The 19,946-nt window shown below is 45.0% G+C and overlaps 1 protein-coding gene and 1 long non-coding RNA gene across 3 annotated transcripts in view; one reads left to right on the top strand and one right to left on the bottom strand.

Annotated features, from left to right (window-relative positions):
- Positions 1-13,697, top strand: part of LOC111147242 (juxtaposed with another zinc finger protein 1) — a 318,779-nt gene extending 305,082 nt beyond the window's left edge. For both annotated transcript variants that reach the window (XM_022503166.1, XM_022503167.1), the window contains exons 4-5: positions 8,745-8,914; positions 13,397-13,697. In XM_022503166.1, the coding sequence (XP_022358874.1) occupies positions 8,745-8,914; positions 13,397-13,573 (347 nt within the window). In that variant the 3' untranslated portion in view covers positions 13,574-13,697. The remainder of the gene's footprint in view (positions 1-8,744; positions 8,915-13,396) is intronic.
- Positions 13,698-16,305: 2,608 nt separating this feature from the next.
- On the bottom strand, positions 16,306-18,279 carry LOC111147244. Its single transcript, XR_002640606.1, has 2 exons — positions 18,203-18,279; positions 16,306-17,387 (listed from the first exon to the last, which is right to left on the bottom strand). It is a non-coding gene; the product is annotated as an uncharacterized LOC111147244 (long non-coding RNA).
- Between the last annotated feature and the right edge of the window lie 1,667 nt (positions 18,280-19,946).

The raw sequence follows: 19,946 nt of genomic DNA, 5'->3' as shown, positions 1-19,946 counted from the left end.
AGTGAGCAGTGCAGTATACTGTTGGGGAACACGGCCTCTGGATCCAGACGGCAGGGTGGGACTCTTGCTCTACCATAGAAAAGCTTTGCAACCTCAGACCAGGCACTCTGCCTCTCTGAGCCTCTGTTTTAGGTAATATGAAGATAATCCTAGTAGCATTCTCAGCATTGTTGTGAGGTTTACATGAATAAATGGCACATGGGGAGCCCAAGTTAGTGGCCACTGCCCTTATGACAATGAGGGTGGTGAGGAGGACACTGAGGCTCCAGAAATGCGCTCCTAGGGCAACAAAACTGTCACAGTTCACTGAGTGGGCCATTGTCATCGTGACAGTGCAGACACAGGACAGCAGTGAGACCCAGTGTCACGATGAAATCCTCCTAGAAGGGGGAGTACAGTGTAGGCTTGGATGTGTGTGAAAGACCAAAATTTTTTTTTTTTAAGATTTTACCTTTTTAAATAATTGCAACAGCCAATGTGAGGCTCCAGTCCGCAACCCCAAGATCAAGTCGCACGCCCCATTTACTGAGCCAGCCAGGTGCCCCAAAGACCAAAATTCTTAACTTGCATAGTCAGTAGGGATCCAAAATGGAATATCAAAAAGGAGCAGTAGACTCGTGTTGTTCGGAAGCCATGAGGTGAATCCCAGGTTGAGAGATGTAAACGTGGGGAGGGGGTGGGGTGGGCAGAGGGAAGATAAGACAGAGGACCCCTCTTTTTCATTGTCAGCCACAAAGAACTATCCATCCAACTTTTCACTGTATGCAATGATAACTTTGATCAAAGAGAAGAAAATATAAATTAAAAACTAATAACAGAAGACACTGTAAAGCCAGGAGACCACCTGAAAGGGCTTCCAGCGGCCAAGCTGTAGTCATTTAAGCATCGAAGAATAAGATGATGACTGGTGATTAACAGAATCTGTGAAATGAGTCCAAAATGGTACCGAACATGGAGAAGTTAATGTAAAGTGTGTCCAAAAGTAGCTGTAATAGAAGAACGTGGAAATAACAGAATGTGCTTCTGCTTCTCACCTATGCCCGGGGCACACTAGCATATGTGATACTCTGTTCTGTAAAGTGGCTGGCTGTGTACAAAATACAGGAGTTCTTTTTCTGCATCGCCATCAGCAGATTGGCAGGGAGTTATGAGTAAGCCCTGAAGTTGCAGGAAAAGTAGGAACTGCGACAAGATTGAGCCTGTCACAAATGGCAGGAAGGGGGTCTGCGCCAGGGAGGGTTGCACAATGCCAGAAGGAGCCATGTGCCTTGGGACGGAATCCCTTTCCCCAGGAGATGCCAGCTCCAGTGGCCCTAGTCATTGTATTGAAGACATGATGTCATAAGAAAGACGGGGACTTTAAAAAATCCTGCCTGTTGAGCAAGTGAAGCTTGAGTGAAGACCCCAGGCATCCAGCCCGGGAAATGGAGGCTCGCTCTTGACCCTGACCGAGCGTCAGCGGGTCAGTAACTCAGAAACCCTCCCTTCTGTTGGTCAGCATCAGCTTTTGTTTCTTGTAGGTCTTGCCAGGTTCTGGTAACCCCAGGAAGGTCAAAGCTAAGGTTGAAAATCATGAAAAACAAATCTATAGGACTAACTTCTGTTATAGATGAAATGTAGGTTTTATAGTCATTGCGATCATTTGTCTGATTTGTCTGTTTTTAAGATATTTCAAGGCTTAAATACTTAAATGGTAGAGTTGGCACAATTCTGTTGAAATGTATGGAATTGTTACCAGGTTTGTAATTAACACATAAATGTATGAAGGCTATATTTTTAAAAATTGTATTTTGGGGGAGCCTGGCCAACCCGTGTGGTAGAGCGTGCAACTCTTGATCTTGGGGATCTTAAGTTCAGGCCTCCTGTTGAGCACAGAGCTTACTTGAAAAAAATATTTTGATTTACTTAGTAGTATTTGAATAGTTAGAAATATGTGTTCAATAGACTTACAGCTGTAAAATTTAACACTCAACAAAACACAAATATTTAAGTTTCTTATGGAAAAGTCCTTTAGATATTAAAGTTCTGAACAGGTATGCTGTGGAATAAGGTCATGATCGGGCATTGGGTTTCTGCTCGGTATGGGAAGCCGCTGGAGAGGCTTAAGCTGGCAGGTAATGTAATATATTCGCTTTTTTTCTAAGTCAAGAAAAGGTCATAGAGTACAAACTGTGTAATCTTGGGTCCCCTTCTACTACTAGAACCCATGAGTTCTATTCCCCATTAATTCATTCAACAAACACATGTTGTCGGCTCCTTAAGGGCAAGCAGAGCCCTGGGCACATTATCAAAGATAATGACCAAGCACCTCCAGATGAGCGAGAAGGGGTTGAGTCCTCGGAGGGAAAGGGAATGTCGGGCTTCGAGAGCCAGGACCCTTTCCGCAGTTCAGGAGCACATGGGGGAGAGTGCCATTCCAGGAATGAGCTGAGGCCAGCAGCGAGGAGGTCAAGCATTTTCAAGGCTTGGCCCGTGTCCCCGGAGCCTTCAGCCTGCCTTCCAAGGAAATCGTGATGTCGCCAGTTCATTTCGACTGTTGCTGCTGCAGCTCTGATAAAGTGGGTCAGTACCAGTTAAAGCTAATTTATAATGATAAATCTATAAGGCAGAGAGGCGTCTCTTAGCTAATGTATTTGCCAGAATTTGACACCCCAGGAGAGTTTTAATTTGCTGTCACTGCAGTTATCACTTTTGCATGAATATTAATAATCTGGATTATAGGAAAAATGTGGCATGTTGGGTTTCTGGAAAAGGTTGACTTTTTATCTATCTGTATGTCAGTGTTTTATGTTTATGAATACAAGGAATGAGACTACTAGAGGGGCTGAAATGGAGAGCAGGCCACGTGCACAGAGTAACGGGGTGAGCAGAGGGCCGGTGAGCAGAGGTTGGAGGGAGAATAGACAGGATTTCAGGGGGCTCCTGGGGCGAGTGACAGCAAGGTTGGTAGAGGCAGAGGTTGGAGGGAGGTAGACAGGATTTCAGGGGGCTCCTGGGGCGAGTGACAGCAAGGTTGGTAGAGGTGCTCAGCAGGGCTCCTGGGCGGTGATGTGGGTCCAGGCGGGCGAATCTGCATGTGTGTGAAGAGGCGCCAGACCACCTTGTGATCGCATGTGATTCATGAGACCGGATAGGGGTTTTACTTCCTTTGCTGACAACCAGTAAGCTTTTCCTGGCAATCCTGCAGAACGTAATTGTCTTCTCATGAAATCCTGTCTGCCAGGTTGTGCTCTGGGGGCTGCCTGTTGGAGCTGCTCCGCCCCACATGGGGAGCTGCTGTCTCGCCCAGCTCTGCCCCACATGGGGACGGCGCTGCTGGGCACAGTGACAGTAGAAAACTCCGCCCATGGGGCGGCAGTGGCGGCTAGCGTGTGTGTGGGACAGTGCATGGTGAAATTACGTTTCCTTAGAGAAACTCTGACATTGCCATGTGTTATTTAAAATTCATAATGTCTAAGAGAAGAGCCTGATCGAATGCCCAGGAGAGCCGGGTCCCGCCGCTCAGTGTCCAAGGCACAGCCCACGGCTCCCCGCAGGTCTGTGTGTCATGTGTCCGTCTTCCCTCCTCTCCAGGATTCACAGGGCTCCGTTCTGTGTGTCCCATCTCAATCTCCCTCATGCAGAGGATACTCGGTTTGAAAACAAGGAGACAGACTTGGGGACCAAATCCCCAAGTCCCAGTGCGGCCAGCCTGTTTCTAGCCAGGTGGCCTCACTTCCCGAAGCCCCGCTCTGCCCTCCGTTAAAACAGAGAAGCAGAGCTTGGTCTCGAGAAAAGCGCATCCCATCCTTGATGGCGGAGCCAGCTCCCAGCGCTTTCAGGTTCCAGAAGAGCATGTGTAAAACAAAACTTGCTTCTTCTTAGCTTCAGTTTTCATTAAGAAATCCAAATAAGGGGCGCCTGGGAGACTTAGTGGGTTAAGCGTCTGCCTTCAGCTCAGGTCATGATCTCCGGGTCCTGGGATCGAGTCCCACGTGGGACTCCTTGCTCACGGGGGAGCCAGCTTCTGCCTCTTCTTTTCTCCCGGCTCATGCTCTCTCAAATTAGTAATTAATTAAAATAAAATCTTTAAAAAGAAAAATCTAAGCAAACACAGGTTTAGGCCTATGGAATTTGGGGAGCAAATGACTTAAAAGGAGGCTAGCCAAAAGCAGGCAGTGTTCTTGTGTCAACAATACCTTTCTAAAACCGTCTCTTTCTGCCCATTTGTGCACTGAAATGAACATGTCCCCTGGGGGAGCTCGTGTTGGGACAGACCCTCCCCACCATGGGGCATTGCTGCTGGAGCAAAAGCTGTGACCGTCTTAAGACAGAGGCTGCTTGGGCTGAGCTCCATCTGCGTGCCCAGCAGGTCCAGGCTCCTCCCTGTCAGGGCCCTGTTGAGATGCAGATCGTCGGGGTGTATCTTCTAATAGAGAACCATGGGTTTGGCAGAGAAATCCCACCAGGCCAACTGATGTTTGGTTCAGAATGCAGGGGCCATGTCTCCCAGCTTGTCCACTTCCCGGTGGCACTGCCCAGCCCACACAGGGCCACTGCTGGAAGCCATGCAACTGGCCCGTGGCTTTCATCTGTTTTTCTTAATTAGGGCCTGTAGGCTTTCTCTTTCATTGTGAGGAAGGCTTCCTCTGGGCCCTTCACAACATGAGGGAGGTACTGGGAGGGGCTGAAGGCACACAGCAGGTGTTTTTCTGTTCTGTGACTGAATACCGAGCCCCTTTCCATAGGACCCTTGCCGGGATCTGGGGCTGCCTTGTAGAGGGGAGAGAGGGAGAGTGGGGAGAAGGGAAGATACCACTTAAAGAGGACACACTATAGCATGACCTTTTCCCGCTGAGTTCTGAGGCTGGGAACCCTGAGAAGGGGGGTCCCCTGCACCAACCTCTGGCCTTTGGTGGCCCTTCTCCTGTCGGAATTTGGATTCCAGGACCCTGCGCAATCCCTAGCAGAGCCTTGCAGGACACCTATCTGCTCTGGGCCCGGAGGGCTTGATTCCGCCTGACTCACACGCCCAGAATCCTCTCCTCCCCATTCCCTGCCCTAGTCACAACGATAGGTACCTGTTGGTTTGGCTTTTTTCTTCTTCTTCCTTTACCCCCTCTTTTACACCAAGGAAATAGAATGGGGTGGCTCAGTGGGTTAAGCCTCTGCCTTCAGCTTAGGTCATGATCTCAGGGTCCTGGGATCGAGCCCTGCATCGGGCTCTCTGCTTAGCAGGGAGCCTGCTTCCCCTCTCTCTGCCTGCCTCTCTGCCTACTTGTGATCTCTCTCTCTGACAAATAAATAAAATCTTTAGATACACACACACACCCCTTTAGAAAATTACGCAAAAAGTTGCCATTGATGGATTCTGGGTGGTGGTGGCTCATAACAAACTCATTTGTTCCCTTGTCATCCCTCTGCCTGCTGGTATGGGCCCGGCTCCTTCTCCTGTAGGCTGTTTCTGTAACTGCAGAGGTAACCAGTTTGGGGCAAGCCCTTCCTGGAGTTCCAGGATGTTTGAAAGCAGACGAAGCGTGGTTGTTGTCTGCAGATGTTTAATGCCGGACACCCCCGGCCTGTTTTCCACATGTGAACACCAGGCAGGGGCTGGCCCCATGCACATGTGTGGCTCTGGAGCCCTGTGCAGCCTGTCTCCACCTGCCGCGGGCCCCAGCCGCAGAGTGGAAGGCGGCAGCTGGGGAGGAGGCCGGGCTCCCCAGCTGCTCCCGGCTGTTTGGGGACGGGCAGACGTGTGGGGGACGGTTAAGATAAGCAGCAGAGCCCCTGCACACACTGTTCTGTTTGAAAACAGTGAATCCCACCCCCCGCGCCCCAGAACAAAGGAACAGCGGGTAAAATAAGGAAACTGCCCTTGTGACCTTTGACTTATTTATGTACCAAATGCTCCTTTAATGCTCACCATATGCCAGGCACGGTCCTAAGTATATTGCTTTAGAAGTCGGAATTCAGTTATGCTTCAGCACGAGCTTTAGAGCTGGTTGGTAGTGTTGGCCCGTGTTACAGGTGAGGAGCCTAAAGATCAGAGAGGTGACATCCCTTGCCGGGGTCCCAGAGCTTGTCAGTAGCAGACCAGGGCCAGCACAGCCCGTCTTGATGTGAAGTCCCGCTTGTATTTCTTGTAGTGGAGCTTCCCGTGTCTTTCAGAATTATGTTAGTTTTTGTCTGGTTTCACAAGAGGCCTTTCTTTAGAAGATATATGTAATCCATACATGTAATCCATACATCCATCCATTATAAAAACTACGTTATGCTGTCCTCCATTTTCCGAGCACTTACTGTGGGCAGGCTCTCCTGTGTCTGATGTTCTCTAGATGTGAATTCTAATTCTTAAACTGCGAGGAAGAGATTTGTGCCCATTTCAGAGACGAGAAAGTGGATGACGGGAGCTGGTCACCCAGCTGACATGCGCGAGACGTGAACCCAGGTCTACACACACCTCTTTGTTACAGGACAGAATTAAGTACAAGCAGGTCATTTTTGAGCCCCCACCCAGGGGACAGTTACCCAGAGCACCCAGAGGACCTTGTAGCACAGCAGTGCCTGGAGCAGGTGGCCCAGGTAGCCAGGGAAGTGCATCCTCACTCGGATGGACTGTGTGGTCCCCCAACCTGCCCCACTAGGGGCTGGATGCCGCATGGTTTCCAGGCGACTGTGTCCACAGCATCAAGCCCTCGGGGTCTGGCTCCTTTTGATCCAGTGGAGTTTTGAAGTTTTATCTTCTGCTGGGCTTCATTAAGCCTCCCTTGGTCTGAGCACCACCCCCCACCCAGTTGTAAATGTTGCATGGTTCCTGGTATTCAGGTTCACAGATTAGCCCAATTAGATGGGTAAATTAGTCATTCTAACTTTCTGAAGTCCTGCTGGAGGAGCTTTGTGAAATAGCATTTATAGTTTTCTAACAAGCAATTTAAAGGACACCAGCATGTGGCATTTGTTTAAGAGCAAAATGTCCTAAACAATGCCCTACTTAAAAACAGATCTCGAAATTTGCTCACAGACTCGGAAACATGGCCGAGGACACCCCTGCCTTGTCTCGTACAAACCTTTCCGAACTGGGTCTCTTCTTTCTGGGGGCTACAGCCGAACACGGCGGAGTTATGGAAACCCACATTTAATTCCAAAACCTCCTTTTACCAAATTGGTTTTTTCTGTACCACCAAGAGTTTCTAAATGGGTTTCAAAACCCGTTTCAAGACCGCCCCGAATTCCATCTGAGTGGTAGATGGTGGAGAACCAGCAACTCAAAGGAGGTCGAAAGGGACCCCTCGGATTGCTGCTGGCTTTAGCAGCCAGGAAGCAGACAGGAGAGAAGCAGTACCCCCAATTAGCCAACTGAAAGTTCGTAAGCTCTTGAACCTCTCCGGACTCGGTTTCCTCGTGTTCAGGGAAGTGACAGTCCTCCCCACCTCCCAGGGCCGCTGGCCTGTTGCATGAGATGATGCATGGGATGTGCCCGAAACACAAGAGGCAGTCAACTTGAGGTCCCTTCCTTCCTTCCTAGGTCCTTTTAAGTGTTCGCTTCAGGGGCCAGCGTCCTTGTGCCTGGCTCAGTGGGCTCTTGAAACAATCTTATTAATGCCTATTAAAATGAAACCCAATAAAAATGCCAATATTTGGTGTTGAAATAATTGATGTAGCAGAGACAGACCACGAAGCACCCAGGCAGGCCCCTGGTGCCATTTAGCCTCACACCTGGGGGATGAATTTCACAACTGTAATTGCTACCATATAATTCTTATTAATGTTGTGCTATAATTCCTATTTATTCCACGGGGCTTGTAAATGCATTAAGACTTGTCAACATATTATTTTACACTGTTTATGATCTGTAGAATTAAGTCCTTCAGGGTTGTATTGTGCAAGAGCTCAAAATAAATGGCTTTGGGCCTCATTAAAAAAAGAGCAAAAAAGCGGCTGCTTGTCAAAGTGGTTCTCCATCCCCACCATCCTTAACAGAAGTCCATGGAGTCAAAATTTTTAACTCCATTCTGAGCAGAGCTCTTAAGCTTGGGAATACAAGTGAATCCTCTCCTCCAATCTGAGCTGGGATGGGGCAGCCCGCCCTCCCAGGGAATGCTGGGTATAGCCAGGGAGACAGGTGTCCGTCCCTGGTGACAGACATGGTCGGAGTTACTTGGCCTTCCGTGAGCTGGAACCTGGTATTCTGACCATGAGTTTGGCTCAGAGCCTCAGGATGTCTGTCCCTGCTGCCCCCGAGCTTGGGGTAAGCCCCTTTTAGTTCCAAAATTTCTCATGGTCTTCTTAGCTTTAAAGAAAAAGATTTGAGAGGAATTCCCACCGAAATGCAGATACCAGATAAGTGTAGAATATTTAATCCCCTCCCACAGACTTTTGCATTTACTAGGCCGATGTGCATGAAACTCTGGGGACAGACTCCTGTGCACCGGCATGTCAGACACAGCGTGTCTGTGTCGGGGCAGGGGTGTCCATCAGCCTTGGTTATCTGTGGTTTGGGTTCCAGAGGCTATGCAGCCCCTCTGCGGTGACACACTGGCCTGCCCCAGTTTCCACGCTCTTGCTCAGCGAATTCCCAGCCCTGCCTGAGCCCTAGAGAAACCCTTCGTCTGGCCTCTGCCCCCAGGGTGGTCCCTTTGTGCCTAGGAGCTGCCCATCTGGTCACTGCCGTTCCTTCTGCCCTGGGGGATGCAGGGGGTGCACACTGGAGGGGACCAGGGGCCAGGGCCGCTGCTGACTGTCCTTGCTCTTCTCTGGCCCCACAGGCAGTGAGTACGATGAGGAGGAGGTGGATTACGAGGAGTCGGACAGCGATGAGTCCTGGACCACGGAGAGCGCCATTAGCTCTGAAGCCATCCTCAGCTCCATGTGCATGAACGGAGGCGAGGAGAAGCCTTTTGCCTGCCCAGTTCCCGGATGCAAAAAGAGATACAAGGTAAAAGCAGGACCGCCTCACCTGGCATTAACTGCATTCACTGTGCGGAAAGGGGCAGGCCTACACTGGGGAGCGGCCTCTCGCTTCTGACGCCTTCCTCTCCTGGGCCCTCCATGCGTCTGGTCTTCGCGGAGACACGGGCCTGGGGGACAGGCAGGCCCCTGGTTTCTGGGGGTTTGGTGGGGCTTTCCCTTTTGCTGATCCAGGTGGGAGCTCTAGGTCAAAAGAAGGGTTTGGTGGCAGGATCGTGTCTTTGATGTTCTTCAGACTCACGTCCTATCAGATATCAAAGTGTGTCGCCCATATATTTGCCATACTTCCCCAGTGTCGGCTATGCAGGTGGCTCACAGAGGATGACCTTGAAATCTTCAAAGGGGTAGACGTAGGGTTCTCAGCTTTCAGCAGAGGAAGCTCTTGCTCCCTTCCCCACAGCCCCACCACTGGCATGAAAAGACCAGGAGAAAAGGGGACTTTGGTATTTTTCTCACCAAACCTCCCACTTCAGCTCCCTGTCCGTAATAGTGGACACAGAACCCGTGTCTTTGAGAGGCTGACTGGGTGTCAAGAGCGGCCAGGGACACTAAATTTTCTGTTAAGAAAACTCAAAGGAACAAAACAATGAAAGAGACAACAACATTCAAGGGTCGGTCCAGAGGGCAACTTAAAAAGCAAATGTGCACGCTTTCTCCTGAGGCGTTAGCAACTCTTTTAAACTCCAACTGGGAGACAGAAAAATCAGGAACCGACGTGGTACATTTGACGATATGCTAATTTACGCATAGCTCAGCAGACTGACTTTTTTTAAAAAGACTTGAAAGATGTGTCGTATTAGAGGCATTTCTCATAATGCATCAGAAACATGCATATGTTTCTGAACACTAAACAAAACAAACCAAACAAAAAACCCTATTTCAGTATTTTTTGTACCAGCTGCTGATCTAAAAGTGGCCAGGGCTTTGCCTACGGAAACTAGGCGACCACGTTCTCATGGAATCTCATGGGAAGTCTGAATGTGCTGTTTAAAACCAAGACACCCTGGCGGAGGTGTGAGGATCCCCTTGGGGCACGGGAGCTGCTGGGGCAGAACGGGACCCAGAGTGGCACGCGTCCGTTTAGTGTGTCAGGGATTTCTGTCAGGGACATGGAAGGCGGAGAGGAGGAAAGGCAACCAGGTGGTTTCTTTGGGAGGCCGGAAAAGCATAGGGATTGCCAGACAAGCTCGTTTTGCTGGAAGGTAGACCATACATTGCAGAGTTCTCCTTTTCTTTTTTTTGGTTTTGTTTCAAAGTAGAGAAAGCTAGACGAAGAGTTTTCTATCCTTGATTCCTGCCTGCTCACCAGATGCCACGTCTCTCCCTGCGGCTTCACGGAGCCGTTCCTCGGGGCTGGGCTGTCTGCTGCCTTCTCTCAAGCATCCAGACGCTGGTTTAAAGGAGGTCATGCACGTCCACTATGTTGAAGGAGGGAGCAGATAATGACCCAGACTGAGGCTGACCCAAAACAGGGGGGGTTGAGTGAAGGGGAGAAGCCACAACCTTTATTCTGGCTGAAGAGGCGGCACTCCCTCCTTCCTCACAGCCTTCCCCAACCACCCCCCACCCCGGTCACTTGTTTGCTTGTCATTAGTCTTTTGCTGTTGTTTTTCCTGGGTTTCCAGCAACTTCTCCTGCAGTTGTCTACATCTGGGTTGATGGGGACTTGAGTGTTCTTTCTGCATTGAAGGCCAAAAGAAAACTGAGCGAGGCCTGGGCTGTGGAGGCTGCCTTCTTCAGCACCATCAACTGACAAATGACATGGTCACCAATTGGTGGTCCCGGTTTCCATGAGGGAAGTGTGAGTTTCCTTTTCTGGGCCAGCATGCCTAGTCATGCATGATACAGGGGACAAGGACAAACATGTAACCAATCCTCCTGAACTGCTGGCTTGAGAGGAGTGTGGTCATGTTCCCTAGTATGACCTTTCTGCTGGGAAGTTACTGGCCACAGGAAAGTGGTGTTCCCTCGTGCTAACTACTGCATCTTACGGACTGCGGGATTGCTGGACTGGGTATTGGTTTGAGGAAGGGCTAATGAGCTGGTGTGCTATGGGTCAGGCAGAATCCAGAAGTGCCGCCATGTTGTTTATGAGCCAGGGCTCACTTCAGACTTACCTCACTCCTTGCCCACCACTGGCCTCTTGGGCACAGACTCCAGATCAGCTCATCTCACCATTTCTTGGCATTTGCAGAAGCAGGAGATGAGGTTGTCTAACTTTCCAGACTTCCTAATGAGTAGGGCAGGAGAGAGGGGCCCAGTAGGACAGCTAGTCTCCATGCTGTTTCCCTTATTAGTCCCTCTGCCTAGGATGCCCCCTTCCCCTCCACCATCAGTACCTCTCATTTGAATTCCTTTCTCGCAGCACAGCTCAAATGCCACTTCCTCTGGGAAGCCCTCACCAGTCTCCCAGACTGATTTCCCCACTCATAGACTGAAGTTCTATCCCCTGACCTTTCCATAAGCTCTGTTTTTATCACTGGAGAGCACTTACTACCTTATCACCCCAAGGGTCCATACAGCTCATACACCCCTCTCAGCACCAGGCACAGGTCTTGGACAAGTAGACACTCTCAAGATAAAGGAACAGAGGCAAAATGCATGGGGAAGAGGACAGTGTGGACCCCCCCAACTGACCACTAGTGCTTTGACCTTTTTTCCCTTTGATAGTTTTTTAATATTAGAGTTGTTAGAACTAAAGGCATTTTGCTACTTTTAAGAACTAGAAAACAGAACACACTGTCCCCTGGGAAGTTTCTCTGAAAGGGTCCCTGTGCTACATGGGGAAGGCTGACGGTTTTGGCACCATGAAGGAAACTTGGCCTCTGATGTCCAGATACACAACCAGGCAGGTGTGTTGCTGAAGGCTTTCCGAGAAGGGCACTTAAGGCATTCTCCTCTCTCAGTGGATCTGAACCTCCTTGCCTTTCTGAAGGGTCCCATCAGAAGCCCTGGCTTAACTGACATCCCTTCTGGACTGCAACTTTGCAATAAATAATCCAGAACTTTAAAAAAATGTCCATATTCTTTAGCTCCATAATTGTCCCAAGAAATGTATCCCAGGCATATGACCAGGGATGCAAAAACTCATGTTCATCACATTACTTATAGTCAGCACACATTTGTGAAATACTGTATTTCTAACAATAGGGAAATGGAATAAAATCCTGCCATCAAAAAATCCTTCTTTCAAAAAAATTGATGATGAATCCAGTCTCATCTCTCTCATGGGAAAAATACTGAAAGGAGACCTCAGATATTAGTGATCATATCCGTTCTTTATGTCCCTTTGTATTTTCTAAATTTCGGCAGTTGCCCACACTGGACACACATGCTTTAACAGAGAGGGTCAAAAGATGTGTTTCCCACCTGACTCACCCCAGGTGTTGTCTGGGCAGCCACGCTGAGTCCAGTCAGGAGCGAGTCGCATCTGGTGTCACCACACAGCTAGGAGTGGCTTTACTTTCTACACTAACATTACCACCCCCACAGGCCCCGCCTTCTGTTTTGTTTTGTTTTTTTCCATTTTTCTTTCTCATCACACCCCAGTTTGAACATTAAGGCCTGCAGGAAATTGAAAGTTGTGGTTTTATATCAAGGGCGTGTCATGTATTGTACTTACTCAGGTCTGAATACTGACAGCAAAGATCAAATAGAATCAGAACACCATGGCCCAGCTTGGTGTCCGGACTGTTTCGTGACTGGATCTGGAGTGGCATTTTGAGAAGCCCCTCTAAAAAGTTAGTTGTCCCTTGACTGGTTCCGTTTCCTCATCAGGGCAGGTAGGTCCTGATGGTAGAGCCCGGCGTGGAAATGAATGTATGCCATCCTTGCCTGGCCCCCCTCGACATAAACACAAGGCCCAGTCTGCCCGTGGGTGCTCACTTACTGACACAGCCGTGCTAAGGGCATGATTTGGGCAAGTAGAAAACGGGACAAAAATTCTAGGTAAGATATGCTCATAGCTGTCTGGAAGCAAAACACAAGCTGTGTTTCTCTATCAAGGGTTTACAGATGTCCTGAATTCCACTGCCCTCTGTTTTTTCTTCAAAAAAAAAACAATTTTTTGGCCATCCTGAGGATATGTTAATGTAACTGTAACATTCTTCCAAGTAGAAAAATCCAGAGAGGAAGCAAAGTTCTAGGCAGAGAGAACTGTGCTTCTTTATACATATATAAGGAATATGTATTAGGTATATATTTTATATATTCTGTGTAACATTTGAAGAAGCCAGTACTTTCATTTTCAGAGTAACTGAGGCACAGTTTGCAACCCAGTCTGCACAGCCCACAAATACGACCGCTTAACATGGGAGTTCATGCAAAGCCTACTATGTACACACCTGCCATCCAGGAGATGTCCAGCTGTAATCCAGAACCACACCAAGGTTTTCCCCCGTCTGACCCATTTTGATCTCATCTAATAGGTGATGTTTTGTCTTCTCCACAGAATGTGAATGGCATAAAGTACCACGCTAAGAATGGTCACAGAACGCAGATTCGTGTCCGCAAACCATTCAAATGTCGTTGTGGTAAGAGTTACAAGACAGCTCAGGGCCTGCGGCACCATACAATCAATTTCCATCCCCCGGTGTCGGCTGAGATTATCAGGAAAATGCAGCAATAACATGCTGGTCATAACTGTGCCAAGAAACCCTCACCAGCAGTTGCTGATTTTGAAAACAGCCACCTTTTTTTCAGGGGAAGCATTCAGCAACCCTTTAAAGAATTAAATGCATGCTTTAAAATTTTTTCTGTAATTTTGGAATGATGTATCTTTGTAGAGTTAATGATTTTGTACATTTTGCACATGTAATCGTCATACTCATTTTCATTACTTTGATATAAGGTGCTAAACAAAAAAAGCTCTAGGTTCTTCAGCACATTTCCCCCAAAACAATAAAATTGAGGGCATGTTGCATATTATTTAGTTGTATTGCAGTGATATCAACTGGGGGGAGGGGGCGGGGAGGGGCTGGCACTGAGATTTTTTTTTTTTCCCAAGATTGTAATGTGATTGAAGTTTTTCAACACATCAACTCACTATGTTCAAAACCAAAATAATACCTTCATTATCAAACTGGTTACCATGCCTTACATAATGGAGTTAGTATTTGTGAGTAGAAAGACTTTAGGTAATGGAAATATAAATAAGAATGTTTAACATAATATGCTAAAAATATTTTCATATTTAAATAACATACATAAAAGGTGTGCTTTCTGTGTTTTATATTATCTTGCAAATCCTTCTGCCCCTTAAAAAGCTGAAAATCTTGCCATCTGACTTACCAATCATTTTAGTGTTATAAATGGCATTTTTGTACAGAATAATCTATTCAGTTCACTCATTAATTTAACACACATTCATTGAGTGCCTGCTGGGTGCAAGGGATTGTTTATGCCTATTGATATTTCTGGACCAAGATACCAGTTTAGTGAGATACTTTTCCCTAAAATCTGTTAGAAAACACTTTGAAATACTTAAGTGCAAATTTTGTGTGTGTGAAATTTAGTTCTATCTTCATCTTTAGGTGAAGTTTTAAAGCACTTTGTAGTTCTCTATTGCCAACAGAGTTACTGTTTTATGTGTTGCCAATTCTTGCAACCACTGTCCTAACAAACTGTGGGTTGCAAATAAAATTCCAAGCACGTTTCAAAGAGAACATTTTTGTTAAGACCCCTATTGCCTCCTTTTCATGGTCATTGTGTTTTTAGACTTTTTTTTAAAGGCACATTTTCCATCACACTGTAGAGGTCTGTATTCCCACTGGAAATGTCTGTTTAGCTTTATAAAACATTTTGCTGAAATATGAAATTGAGCCTTATTGACAATTAAGTGCTTCTTGCAGCAGGTGGTCAAAGAGTGACTAATATGACCCATTAGAGTGACCTACGTCTGGACCATTCCTGAAGTTTTTCTCACCAACAATACCATCATGCCTTGAGTGTTCTTTTCTCCCAAGTGCTATTCCTTAAACATGCAAGAGTTTACCAATTGCCTCATTATGCAATAAAATTGCTCTGAGATGGCTAACTGCCCACAAAACTGGTGAAAAGCAAAGCTTGAATTGCTTCTTTCTTCCCATGTTCTCATGTGATGGAAGTCTTACAGCTGGGAAGGTGTCCCTCCCTCAATTTTTCAGACAGTTCGAAAGGTGACCGTTCTGCTGGCCAGATGGGTAAGCTTCTATATTCTTAAGTTGGGAATCCCTCATAATGAGGGATTTTAAAGTATTTATAAAGACACTGCCCTCAAAAAATTTCCTCAGATCTCTGAAGAGTGGTCTTGGTCCTGAATATACAGTGTTATCTTACATGTTCAAAAGGGTGATCCAGACATGAGAAGCAGCTAGCTGGTGCATAAGAAGGCCCCACGTGGATATTTCGTGTCCGCCTGCAATTGACCGCAATTGTTTTGGGCCGGCAGTTGTTACGTAGCTTCGCTCCTTCTAGCGCAAGAATTCAGGCTGGAGCAGTAGTTCAACAGCTAAACAGTCATAAATAGTCATTGTGCATGTTCAATTTCTTTCAACTCTAAAACAAATTCGATTTCTATTTACTTACTCATTGTGACAGTATTACTAAACAGGTAAGGACGGGAATATTTTGTTATACCGTGTATAGTGAATGTATTGTACTGTGTCTGTGAAAACTGTGCTTTAAATTATATTTTCATATGTTTTGCTGGGGACAGAGCACATTAAGTTTGAAAGCAACAGAGGTTTGTTTTAGAACTGAAGGCAACTTAATCGAAATTGCTGTCCAAAAAAGCTGCTTATAAATGTAAATGAAATCACATTTAAAATAAACTGCCTCTGACCCAAAATAAACATGGCTCTTTATTTTCATTAATGTTCGTTACCGCTCTAACACTGGAAGGATAGTTTTAAGGTTGGCATGCTCCATCATTAACTGATGCAACACAAAAATGCTACCATTGACCGTATTTTACCTGCATCTCCCAGGAACAGAAGACAGACATGGAGTCTTCAAAGGAGCCTTCCAGTCAGCCATGGCTTGTTTTGCCCTACACCAAATTATTTTTAAGGAATCCAGCAATACAAATTCTGCTTTCAGAAATAAACACAAGCAAGATGATGTGTATGCAGTCCACACACAGCACACTGAAACACCGCCACACTGCATATTAGGTTAACATCCAAGCTTATTTGCTTAAGACAAAGCTTAAATATTTGGGTAACTACAAAAGCAGCAAAATCAAAGTCAGTAAATTCTTAACATTCATATTTTAAGAGAAATACCATTCAGAAATTTGTTTAAAGGCCCAGACTAAGGGGAAAAAAGTTCAGACTTAATGAAAAGCTATCGCAAATAAATCTGACAACCAAATTACACATCTCCAAAAAAATGTGTCCTCTTTAATGTTAATGAGAATACTATACAGAGATATAACACATTGATTTGTGTTTATACATCACATTTTTAATCAAGAAAATGTGAAAAAGATATGGATACATTTTCTGTGATTTTATGCCACCAACACCACCATTTAGTAGATCATTTAGTATGAAACAATTGCACTAACCTATCTTGTTCCATTTTCCCATTAGGTAGAAATACAACTTCAAGATGGCTTAAAAATAATTATTCAGGTCATTCTAAAATGTTTTAGTCATAAAATTAGCAAAATATGCCTTCTAATCCTAAAGCAACATTTTAAATATAAAAAGGTATGTGCTATACTGCAAGCATGTGAGCTCATTCTACATGCATTTCCATTTCTAAAGAAAGTGAAAAAACCATCCTTTCACGGGCTAAATTATGGAAGCTTCTGTATTCAACGAATTTGCAAGACTAATGATGAATTACTTTTGTTACATAATATTTAGTAGTCATGCTCAATCAACGAGGTCAACAGAAACTTCTAAATATGCTAAATGACACACTACATATATATTTTTTCAGCCTGTAACATTAAAATAATCCATCTCCTTTATTCATATACTTTTGCAAATGGGAATAAATAAAGATACAAACACAGAAAAACTTTTCTTAAGCTGGTAAAATTAACAGGGGTTACAATTTTATTTACTGATAAGCTACAGACAGACCCTGACCCTAGTAACAAACATGAAACTCAAAAGTAGCACTTGTTCAAAAAAGAATGGCAGAGAGAGGGTGTGCGGAAATGATACCTTGTGGTCTCCATAGTGGTCTATTTGAGGTGATTTTTTTTTTTAATTGCTAAATTGTATTACTAACTCAGAATAAAAAGTAACTAGTCAAAATTTAAAACATTCTGATCAAAATGGGTCTGCACATGCCTTTCAAAGCCCTGCTGGTCATAGTCAGGAGGGAACTGCTCGCTGCACATGGGGCACACCTTCCAGTGACTTTCAACGTGTTCTTCAAATTTGCTCTGATCATAGTTGGGAGGGAACATTAATTCACAGAGGGGACACTTCTTGTGAACATCAAAGCTTCAAGAAATAGGAAAATGAAAGAATTACATTATTTCTAATAAGTAAAATTTCTAATAGCAGTATCCTCAAGATAAGATGTTATATTTTTCTAGTAACTCACCCTAAATAACTTAGCTTGAAAGTCTTCATTTACTTCAGAAACCTCTTTCTGCTTCTAAAATACTTGCTACTGACAATTGTGTAAACCACTGATAAAGCCTCTAAATTGAGTTTCACAATTAAAGTAACAAAAACATTTTCATTAAAATCCCCAAAAATGCAAGCATTATTACATAAAATGAAGGTTATTAACAAGAATTCCTCAATTTTTAATTAACAGAAAATACCTTCTGTAAAACTAGAAAGATAAACGGAACTTCGTATCTCCCAACAGTGTATTCATTTGAGCTTAACAACTGCAAGTATTGATTAGCACCAGTTCTCAAAGTACCGCATCCATCAGCATCATCGAGAACATGTGTTAAAACAGATTACTGCTGGAATGCCTGGGTGGCTAGTAGGTTAGGTGTTTGCCTTTGGCTCAGGCGGTCACCTCAGGGTCCTGGGATAGAGTCCCCAAGGTCAAGCTCCCTGCTCAGCCAGGAGTCTGCTTCTCCCTCTCCCTCAGTCCCTACCCCCTGCTCATGCTCTCTCTTAAAAGGAAAAAAAAAAAAAGAAAGTACACATTGTTGGGACCCACACCAAGAGTTTCAGGTTCAGGAGGTCTGGGGTACAGCCTGATCATATGCATTTCTAATAAGTTTCCAGGGACCATACTTTGAGAACCACTCATCTACATAATCCAAATTCTACACAGGAAAGAAAAAAATTACCTGGAATCAAAGCAAAAGCCTGTTCCATGCCCACGTAAATGCTGACTTGGAGGATCAGGAGCACTGGGCACATTCTCCTCTTCCTAGGCAAAGAATAATTTTGCAACTTTTGAGGAACGTTGAAACAATATAAATTGTTGAATTTAACAATATAAACGTTGAAACAATATAAATACAAAATAAAAGGAATTAAGAATTACCCTTTCTAAAATTTTACAAAAGTAATCAGATTTTCACATAAAGGTATAAAAGTCAATTTTTACAGAGCGTTTCACAATGCACTGAGTCTTACCTTCTTGAAAAAAAAAAAAGCAGTACTTAGTGGAACTGAGACTACACCACACCTGTATGTGTGAATAAAGTATGGATCTATAGACTTTTTGAACCTCTATATAGGTAACCTTTTGACCTTATCATTCCATACAGTAGGTGACCACTTTCATAAAAATCTTAAAACTGCATTATTTTTCCTATTATTCTCATTCAATAAATTTTGCAAGACAGTATTCCTCTTTTGACAACATACATCCCACTGCATGACATACAGCAATTTTTAAAAGAAAACTAGTAAAATATGAGTTTGCATGTATATGTTCTTGGGCACACAGGCTAATCAAGCTGGAAAACCATGTTAAAGCAAAGCAATGTACCAACTACAGGGTTCAAAACCCTGTTGTGAAAGAATGAAATTCAGTATTAAATATCTGACTAACAGATTGTCCAGTAAGAGTCCTAAAAACCTATATAAATCACATCCCTGTGGTCACTTTAAAAAAAAAAAAAAAAAGTAGGCTCCACATCCGATGTGGACCCCAACATGGGACTTGACTCACGACCTAGAGATCAAGACCTGAGCTGAGATGAGAAGCCGGATACCTAACCAACTGAGCCAACCAGACACCTGCCCCACTGTGGTCACTTTTTAGAGATCTGTATGCTCTCAATAGCCAAATACAGACTCACTTCACATCAAGAGCAGTCACATCTCCCAAAAGCCCATCTGCTTTATTCCTGAGCAGTTCTGTTAGCTGCTCTGTTATGAACCAACAGTCTGTAAAGAGATCAGCAGGCATACAGGGACTGATGGAAGTCCCTATATGGCCAGGTAGTTATGCTTATTCCAGAGCTGCTATTAATGGGCTAAGTAGTCAAGTCTGTCATGTAAGAGGTACTAAGAAAATGTATGTGGTGTGAAATTCAAATGAACCAAAAGACAAACTGATTTATCTTGCTGGGGAGCAGAAGGTAGGGGAGGTTACTTGGCTATTATTTTGATGATTATCCCTTCCTGAAAGGTCCAAGAAAGGGTAGGGCCTCTTTTTTATTTTGTATTTATCACATAAGAAAATATTTTTGCTTACATAGGATTCCCTCCTAAATAACCCACTATGTACATATTTTTTCAGTGTGGTAACATTATAATAATTCCTGTTTCCTTTACTTAGTTTTGCAAACTGGGAAACAGAGTTTTAAAAAAAACCCTTCTAATCTTCAGTAAAATTAAAAGAGGTTACAACTCTTTTTATTGATAAACTAAAGACTGACCCTGACCCTAATTAACACCAAACTCAAAATAGCTCTTGGTCAGTGAAGTATGGTAGAGGGGTGCCTGGATAGCTCAGTCATTAAGCATCTCCCTTTGGCTCAGGTCATGATTTCATGGTACTGGGGATTGAGCCCATATCAGGCTCCCTCCCTGTTTCTCTCTCCCTCTACCACTCCCCTTGCTTGTGTTCTCTCTCTA

This window comes from Enhydra lutris, unplaced genomic scaffold (assembly GCF_002288905.1).
Source record: "Enhydra lutris kenyoni isolate GAN:26980312 unplaced genomic scaffold, ASM228890v2 scaffoldscaffold16, whole genome shotgun sequence".
NCBI classification, from domain to species: domain Eukaryota; kingdom Metazoa; phylum Chordata; class Mammalia; order Carnivora; family Mustelidae; genus Enhydra; species Enhydra lutris.
The sequence above is the reverse complement of the archived record's forward strand: the minus strand, read 5'-3'. Positions and strand labels throughout refer to the sequence as shown.